We start from the raw sequence: 9,759 nt of genomic DNA on the forward strand, positions 1-9,759 counted from the left end.
ACCATGCAGGTAGTGGTGCTGCGGAGATCAGAGAATGGAATTGAAATTTAGGATTTAGACAATGATTGATAAGATGAACACAGATTTTAGGTGTCCTCTATTTCACAAAATCCTCCTGTAAATTATTAATAATGAGAATAAAACAAAACGTATGCCTAATTACATAAGCAAAAATGGAACACTATACAGTAGTGATAGTGTGTACATCAACAAAACAATCCAACCATTACATATGCAGGCCTACAACGTTCCGTGAGTTGAGTGTTCCCATTGTTCTGAAATGCCTCGAAGGACACGTGATACATTTTAGCTACTACCTGCCACGAATCTCTTATTGTCAAATCACCCCTGTGATCATGTGTAAGTCATTTGAAGGGGGTTTTAACCCCAAAAAAGCATGTTTTTTGCAACAAACGTTGCACGGCTTGTTTTCATCAAACAACATTAACTAGCCGACCTATGCAGTAGGCTAGGTGGAATAGTGTAGCCATAGGCTATCGGTAGGCCTATATATGTGTATGACTGGCAAGTGGTACATTTTCATTTAGTGTTTCTATTCTCTTAAAATGTTGTCTTCAAGTGCAATAATATGTCCTTTATAAGTATGCTAACAATAATTAAACTAACGCTATTTATGCTTTTATGGATCTTATCTTTCTCAGCTCTCATAGAGTACATGTTTGTCATAACCTGGCCTTTGGATGGGTACAGACAGTCTCCAATAGAGGATGTCTGGGCTTACTGCCACAGTGCCAAGGGACATGATGGATGGGAGGTGTGGGTTACTATACTGAGCTAAGATGAAAGGTTGATGCGTGTTCAGATAACTTTCTTTCTTTCCTTCTTTCTTTTTTAACAAGGTTCAAGGTTCTGCTTTATTGCTACATTTTGTGTACAGCCAGGTAAGCTTACTGTACATAAGAGTATAGGCCTAAAACCTATTTTGGTTGTGCAAAAGAAGTGCAAAAAAAGGAGAGAATAAAATAGATTCAATAGCAACATCAAATGTACATGCATATAATCTTGGTATATTGTATACACCATCAGCATTATTATTATTTTCAGTAGCTGCTATACCTAACTATATACCCTGGTTTTTTCTCGTTCTTGACCGTTTGTTTAATAATTATGCTAATGCTGTAATCAAATACTATTTTTAACAACACATGCTGCTCAAGACCCAAGTGCTACATGGAAGCCTTTCACCTTCTGTGTTAACCATCTTGTTGTTTGTAACAGTATGTGTGTTGCCATCAGCTGTCTGTTATTCATTTAACTTAAACATACCAAGACCCTTATGATTTATTTTATTGTGTTATGTACAGATGTACTTATTCTATTTGCGCATGCTTCCATGGGAAAAAGTGGAAAAAGGCAGTAATCCACATTTTCTTGTAATGTTCAATATGAAACAAAGCTAATTTGTGTCCCGGGATAACAGACCAATATTATGTTCTCTTGATTTCAGATCTTATCTTTTTTTATGGCATGGTTAGAGTTCATGGGCGATAACACTCAAGTGAAATTGATTCTGATCATGAAATGAAAGTAAAAGTTACAACCATGGTAAACTAGGCGAGTCCTTAAAAAGAGTGCTGGTGTTTTCAGTTTTAGAGATTACCTCTTTCAAAGTGATTTACCTGACCGCGCAGTCGGGTAAGTCTTCAAGAGAGTTAGAGTTGTGCGAGCTACTACCTGATAGCCAGGCCTGAGTCTGGCAACAGTGTGAACGTGTTTTCAAGACTGGTGAATGGTAAGATTCACATTTCTTTTTACATTTTAGGGTTGTGGTAAATCAATTAAAATGATTCTGACAGCAAAACATTTCTCAATGTAGATGTGTGTTATACATAAACGGAAAGAATTTGATATGATATGATCTGTGGTCTTTCTTTCTTCCCCTACACACAGCAACAAGAAGACACGTTCCAAACCCACAATGAATGGACCAAACTCAACCAAAGAGACAACTTCTGACCAAGAAGGTATGAGCCAACAAACTGCACCAACTGTACAACCTTGTCTTCATATCTATAATACGGAGTGGTCCTGTAATGTATAGCCTATCTTGTATTCACTTAGAATCTCCGTCAAAGGGACAGAGTCAGGCCGCTGTTTTCCATGGCTTGCATAATCAGGGTGCCAACGGTTACCTGAACTCTGTTCTACAAATCCTCTTCATGACAACTGAGTTCAAAGAAAGGTTTGATATGGATATCTGCTTACGAACATAACACAAAACCATAAATTCATATAGAATTATACAGTATAGCGATCATTAGGCTATTTGACTATTTTCTGAAAATGTTTCAATGTTTCAATAAAATCTATTCTACTTAAATGTTCTCAAATAGAAACTTGAATCAAATCTTTTTTTTTCTTATTTCAAATTGATTAGAAAGTGTTGTAGGCCTACGTTTTGACAAAATGTCAGTCAAAATCAGACCAAAAAGTCTTTGCTTTGCAGCATGGTCAATGTTTCAATGAGACGGTTCTTTTCCCACACAGGTTAGATGCAAAAAATCATTATGACCTTCAACTGCTAAACTTTTTTAAAAAATTGGAAAAAGGAAGCTGCAGAACAAATGCCATCACTGCAACATTTGGGATTAAAAACGGTATGTTGATAAATCAGTGATAACAGCAAAAGAGCAGAGAGCCAGAGACCATCACTTATCGAAGACTAGTCTAGTTGTTTAATTCAACTTTCATTGTGTTGACTTCTCTCATGTGTTATTGTACAGTTTTTGTGCAATGTGATGCTGCTGAATGCTTAGAGAAGATTTTAAGTATGGTCAGCTCCAAGGCATCTGAGGTGAGAAACTGTAAATCACTGCCTGCATGCAAAAAGAACAATAAAATATATATTGTAAATAAATATACATTTACAGCATGGTAATAATTATATTTTTTTATTTAGGTCTTCCAAGGACAGTTGAAACACAGAACTCAGTGTTCTGACGGACACATTGTGAATGAGCAAAAAGCCTCAATTTGGACCCTGCCACTACGAATGGAAAATCAAGACTACAGCTTGGTATAGGAGAACGTTAATGTTCATTATTTAACCATCTTTTGTGTGCTGTTTGTGTGCATTTTGGAATTAATTACAATGTTGATGCATTTCCAGGAAGAGGGCATTGCAATGTATTTTGAGCCTACATCAGCCAGTGCAGACAATTGGATGTATTGTGACGACTGTGAGGGAAATGCAAAGGCAATCCTTGTGAGTTTTGGAAATTGTATTTTCATTTATTTTTTGTATTTATTTATGATTGATGTACTGATTAATTCCAGTGTTGTTTCATGTTTACTTAGGAGTGTGAAATGGAGGAGTGTCCCCAGATTCTGACTGTACACCTCAATGTATTTGACTTTGATTACAACACCATGTCAAACTTCAAAATGGACTGCTCTGTAGATGTGCCACGCACTTTAGAGATAAAGGTATGAAGAAGCCTGAATTTGTTGAATGGCGTTTCTTTTTTAAGAAGCGCTAGCCTCCTATGCACAGCTTTGTGTGTTTGTGTGCATGAGCACGGAATGTGTTTGTAGCACAGAATGTGATGATCTGATTGGTTGAGCACGGAATGTGATGTATGACGATGTATAGTATGATTGATGATGTATGATGATAAGAGTACCATGCACTCACTGCACACAAGTGTGATTTTTATTTAATAATTGTATCTCATTACTTGTTACATGTTTTCATTTGTATGAATAGAACGTCAAGTATCAACTGTATGGAATGGTAAATCACTTTGGTACTCTGAGAGGTGGACATTACACCGCCACCATCCAGTCTCTCGATAACACCTGGCATGACTTTAATGACTTGAGGGTCTGTGAGGTGAGTAGAAACATTAGTGCGTACAAATACATTTTTCCCATTGATATTTCAGAAATATCTATTCTTTTAAGCCTAGAATCACTAGAACAGTGGTTCCCAAAGTGGGGTGTGGGGACGCCTAGGGGTCCTTGACAGAGTTCCAGGTGGTCCAATTTACAATTTACAATTTAGGCATTTAGCAGACGCTCTTAATCCAGAGCGACTTACATTTAAGCAAGAACAAAAAGCATGGGAATACATCACATAAAAGCATTTATCATGAAACATGCGTAAGCTAAGAAGGTAACAGTGGAATATCTATATGATGAAACTATACATACACTATACATAATAAACTATACATATTCACTACTATGCTATACATATGTACTATGGCGTGCTATGACTATATACAATACAATTATAGTGCTGTCTACATAACATGCTATAAGTCTGTGTCAAATGCTATCTAAGCCAACAGAAATGCTATCTAAGGGGTTAGGGTAAGTGCTATGGGCCATGATGGAGTCTGAAAAGGTGGGTTTTCAGGCTACGGCGGAAGATTGGGAGTGATGCTGCAGTTCTGACTGCAATGGGAAGTGCATTCCACAGTTTTGGAGCCAGAAGGGAGAAGAGTTTGGGACGTGTGGAGCGTTGTCCCCAGCTAAATGATAATTAGGAACCAAATGGACCTTTATGGGTCTGTAACTCAGAGAGTGTACAATTTGGTTCCATTTGTACACTCTCAGAGTTAACTTAACATTGATTTTACAATATAAATTGGTGAGATAGAAATGGCATTAAATGGGGGTCCGTAGCCAAATGCATGTCAAATAAAAAAGCTATAAGCTTCCACCTATGCCTTTCGATCACCTTAAAATAATGTTTAATTTTAAATTTGAAAAATAAAGATCGAAATAAACAATTATTCATTATTCATTCAAACTGGGGGTCCTTGAAATGAAAATCACTGTTAGAGCCGTAAAAATCTTCTCTTCTGGGGGTCATTGGCATACATTTTCTAAGGGGTTCCGTAGGATAATGAGTGTCGATTTGGGGGTCCTTGACATGAAATAGTTTGGGAACCACAGCCCTAGAAAGCAGGGTTTTGTGGTTATTATTCACCAGGATCCTGGATGACTTGATTCTATAGGCTTAATTAATTTATGTAGCCTAAAAGCCTTTTTGGGAAATATCAATGGGGTCGGGAACGATGGAACCAGAAAATGGCCGGCACTGCTATGCCCCATACTTGATCCTACTCAGTCACAAGCAACGCGTTTTGAGCTTGTCGATTTGAATCCTGAAAAGTAACAGTGACAACATTACAAAGTGTCATTTTGCTTTAGGTTTATTCAGAGAATGAATCATGTCATTTTGAGTATCCAACATCTATCACGATGAATGGATCGGTACAATAACGTTTCCAGCCATGGGGAGACTACATGCGGTTATCAAGTGACCATGAGGTTTTCTACCCGACAGACGATATATGAAATGTTAAATATATGTTAAATAGCTTGCCTTAAGTAACTGAATGTCAAATGCTACATCTTGCAGGCTCAAGATGGACGTTTTACACAAAACGACACACACAAGTAAGCTATGTCACATATTCTCTTTATTCATCTATGCTCTTTTATCTCTTAGAATGTGGTCTCTTTGGTATTGTATCCAAAAGATAACTATGCTGTTAAATGTATCTTTTACTTCTTCAGATCCACTAGTGCATACCTGATCATGTACAGGAGAGGTAAGGGATACTATTACATAATCAATGTCTTCAGATCCACTTTAGCATCATGAAAACATTTCACATGCTACATAAAGCATGATGACATTTTTTATTTTTTGCCTTCTTTGTTAATGGAATGGTCACATATTATGCCAATTATGAAAATTGCTCAATTATGCAAGTTAGCATCGGGCAGTTTCTACATGCTACAATACTCAACATATCTAACATAAAACTTTGGTGTAGGCCTACTCAACATGCCTGGGTTCATAGGCTATTGTTTGTTAGGTTCGGCCCGCTTTCTAAAAACCTGCAGACTGGGTGTCGGGTAGTGCCCTCTAATAACTGAGATATATAGGCACATAAATACCTATCTGAAGACATAGGGCTGCTTTGCGTGTCTTAAGTACCCCGTCTTATTACTTAACTTAACCCATTCTGACCGGGCACCCATTTTGGTGTTGGCATCATGTCATGCTTTAGCTATTGAAAAATAGCAGATCTACAAGCTCATATCGCGCCACCGAGTGGCGCGATACGAGCTTGTAGGTCTGCTATTTTTTTTAAATCGAAGACACTTTTAGAATCTGATCTCAGGTCAGAATGGGTTAATAATGAAACTGTCAGGATGTAATAGACATTTTTAGAATCTGATCTCAGGTCAGAATGGGTTAAGACCTGGAGGCGTGGTCAATGCTCTTTGGCCACTCAGAATAGCCAAATGGCATTGATCACGCCTCCAGGTCTTAAGTTAAGTCCACAGAGAAGGCCCTGTCGCCCCTGATATATTTGTTGACCGCATTTTGCACTTTATATTTGGTTTATTCACGTTTGGTTTGCTCACTGTTGAAATTAGCTTCTTTGCACATATTTATTCACAACAGTATCCTGTATCCTGCCGTCCAGGTCACTGGCTACCCTCAGCCACGGCCCCCACCCCTCCCTCAGCAGCGATGGCCCCCAGCCCCCTCTCAGCAGCAGCGATGGCCCCCAGCCCCCTCTCAGCAGCAGCAACCATGGCCGCCAGCCCTCCCACAGCAGCAACCATGGCCCCCAGCCCTCCGTTAGCAGCCACCACGGCCCCCAGCCCTCCCTCAGCAGCAGCCATGGCCCCCAGCCCTCCCTCAGCAGCAGCCATGGCCCCCAGCCCTCCCTCAGCAGCAGCCATGGCCCCCAGCCCTCCCTCAGCAGCAGCCATGGTCCCCAGCCCTCCATCAGCAGCAACCATGGCCGCCAGCCCTCCCACAGCAGCAACCATGGCCCCCAGCCCTCCGTTAGCAGCCACCACGGCCCCCAGCCCTCCCTCAGCAGCAACCATGGCCCCCAGCCCTCCGTTAGCAGCCACCACGGCCCCCGGCCCTCCCACAGCAGCAGCCATGGCCCCCAGCCCTCCGTTAGCAGCCACCACGGCCCCCAGCCCTCCCACAGCAGCAGCCATGGCCCCCAGCCCTCCCACAGCAGCAGCCATGGCCCCCAGCCCTCCGTTAGCAGCCACCACGGCCCCCAGCCCTCCCACAGCAGCAGCAGCCATGGCCCCCGGCCCTCCCTCAGCAGCAACCATGGCCCCCGGCGGCCCCCCAGCAGTATGCCCTCCACCAGCCGTACTATGATCCCACCCAGAAGCCAGCCTACGCCTCCTCCCAGCTGGAAATGGACATAGTGCCGAATTTGGTATTGGCCCCCCAGCACGTACCAGCAGCCCCAGGTCCCCCTCCAGTACCAGCCCCTCCACAGATGCCCCCTGCAACCCCTCCAGCGGTGCATCCAGCTCCCATTCTGGCACCCACTGCCACCAGGTCATCTTTCCCAACCCAGATTCCACCAGCCCCCCTCCAGGTGCCCCACCAGCATTGCCCCCCCCCCCACTGGCTTGGTCATCCTCCAGAACCCGTCTCCACCCTGTTTGGGGTTGTATGCTGATCATGGGGCGGCTGAACAGAGATACTGCCCTCCCTGCCTTCCTGGGTCGTATAGCCGGCTCCAACTGATACTAAGGACATTTTCGTCCAATAATAAAAAATAATAATTGGTGGGGCGGCTGTAGAAAGAGGAGCCAGACTGAGTACCTCCAACACACCTGAGTAGAGTGAGTGAGTCACACCTGCAACGATTCTTTCTAAGAGAAACGATTTATGTATGATTCATTGCCTGTAAGTTGCCTTTAGTTGGTAATTATGTGCTTTGTTTGAATGTGTTTTTCCTTTGTTTCTGTTTAGCTTTAAAATCATGAACAGTTCCATCAGCTCAATTCCACACCATTCCCTGACTGCCAACCCTGACTGCTAAATAAATGAGAACCTTTTAAATTATCCATCCTGGTCCTAATACTTTTACTGGTATACCAATGCCTGTGTGCTAAAGATAATAACCCACAACCTACAATTCTTACATAATATTTATTGGAAATTGTATACTGTGATATTTGGTGCACTGAACTAGTAAACATTTTAAACTTATGAACTCGTTTGGACATGAATCACTGTTTGTCCAGTGCTCCGATGCGTATGCCGTGGCTGCATGATTTGATAGTGACGTAATGAAGATATGTACCAATACCAGGGTATAACTGGCTGTCGATGGTGACGTAATAAAGGTAGGTTTCAGATTACATACATGTATACATAGAGGCATTACCTTTAATCCACCCGACACTGAAACATATCTTTATTACGTCACCATCGAAAGCCAGTTATACCCTAGCATTGGTAGATATCTTCATTATGTCACTCTCAGAATCATGCGTCCACGGCATACGCATAAAACAACCCAAGTAACCACAGTATACTACTCATCAACTTACAAATTACATATATAAAACTTACATATACATGTATATGTAAGTTGTACTGTTTATATGAAGATATGTACCTTTATGTTTCAGTGTCGGGTGGATTAAAGGTAATGCCTTTATGTATACATGTATGTAATCTGAAACATAGATAATTATAATATATTTAAAAAAGAATGGGGGGGCCGCAGTCCAACGGTAAGTCCGGCTCTGCCCCTGAGTGCAGATGCAAGATCATTTGTGCCCGATAACAAGCCAATAGGTGGCAAGCCCAACTCATCTTCACATTAGGCACAAGACCTAAAAGGGAAAATGGAGTTAATCAGCAAAGCATTCACCCAGCCACAAGGAATCAGCCCACAACAAGCAGCAGTGATCAGCTCATAACAGCTTTGGAGCAACACAATCAAATTACAGCTTTGCTTGTTCAACGACAATCTCTGGCATTCCTGCCTAAACGAGAAATTTAGGTTTTTGATGGGCACTGTTTACACTATCACTCATTCATATTAAGCTTTTGAGCACAGCATTGAAGCAAGGACTGACAACCCTACACTGTACTACCTCGAACAGTACACTAGGGGGCAGCCTAGGGAGCTTGTCAGAAGCTGTCAACATCTGGCTCATGACAGAGGATATGCCATGGCATAGGCTTTGCTGTTGGAGCATTTTGGAAATGAACAGAAAATCACCTCAGCCTACATGGAAAAGGCGCTTTCATGGCCAGCAATACGATCTGAAGATATTTGCGCTCTACAGGCATACAGTTTGTTTATTAGAGGATGTTGCAACGCCATGGAGGAGATTGATTATATGCATGAGCTGAAGACCCTTGAGGACTCAAAGTGCTTTACAGAGCAGAAAAGATAATAAAAGCAAAACAAAACAGCATTAAAACAGGCAAGCAGTTAAAACAATAGGACAATGGTACAAAGATAAGAACAGATAAAATAAGGCAACGACATTAAAAACAAGCAGAATAAAAATAATAATAAAAAAAAAAAGATCACTTAAAAGCAATGTTGTAGAGGTGGGTCTTAAGCTGAGCTTTAAAAATGTCTACAGAGGCTGACTGACGAAGGTACAGTGGGAGCTTGTTCCATGCCGACGGCCCGTAGAAGCAAAAAGCTGCTTCCCCGTATTTTTTAGTTGCCATTTTTTTAGGAAAAGCGAGCAGGCCAGCAGTGGAAGACCTTTAAAAGAATTTTAAAATCAATCCTAAAAACAACAGGAAGCCAGTGCAGTGATGCCAAAACTGGAGTAATATCTTCTCTCATCTTAGTTCTAGTTACAACTCTAGCTGCTGCATTTTGGACAAGTTGTAGATATAGGATATAAAACGGTTAGAAATCAAAAGAAAGAATATGTACAGCAGAGGCCAGGGGGGGGGGGGGGGGGGACTTT

The 9,759-nt window shown here is 41.6% G+C and overlaps 1 protein-coding gene across 1 annotated transcript; it reads left to right on the forward strand.

Moving 5' to 3' along the window:
• Positions 1-1,598: 1,598 nt before the first annotated feature.
• LOC310875938 (uncharacterized protein) lies at positions 1,599-7,487 on the forward strand (the record flags this gene model as incomplete). The annotated part of the gene is made up of 14 exons (XM_083789372.1): positions 1,599-1,753; positions 1,912-1,985; positions 2,083-2,203; positions 2,509-2,618; positions 2,745-2,815; positions 2,921-3,037; positions 3,131-3,226; positions 3,319-3,447; positions 3,728-3,853; positions 5,393-5,430; positions 5,551-5,585; positions 6,452-6,630; positions 6,745-6,960; positions 7,059-7,487. Exons 2-14 carry the CDS (start codon positions 1,940-1,942, stop codon positions 7,485-7,487), a joined length of 1,713 nt encoding a protein of 570 aa, XP_083645498.1. The 5' UTR covers positions 1,599-1,753; positions 1,912-1,939.
• Between the last annotated feature and the right edge of the window lie 2,272 nt (positions 7,488-9,759).

The sequence above is a fragment of the Protomyctophum parallelum genome, assembly GCF_964188405.1.
Source record: "Protomyctophum parallelum genome assembly, chromosome: 18".
Classification (NCBI taxonomy): Eukaryota; Metazoa; Chordata; class Actinopteri; order Myctophiformes; family Myctophidae; genus Protomyctophum; species Protomyctophum parallelum.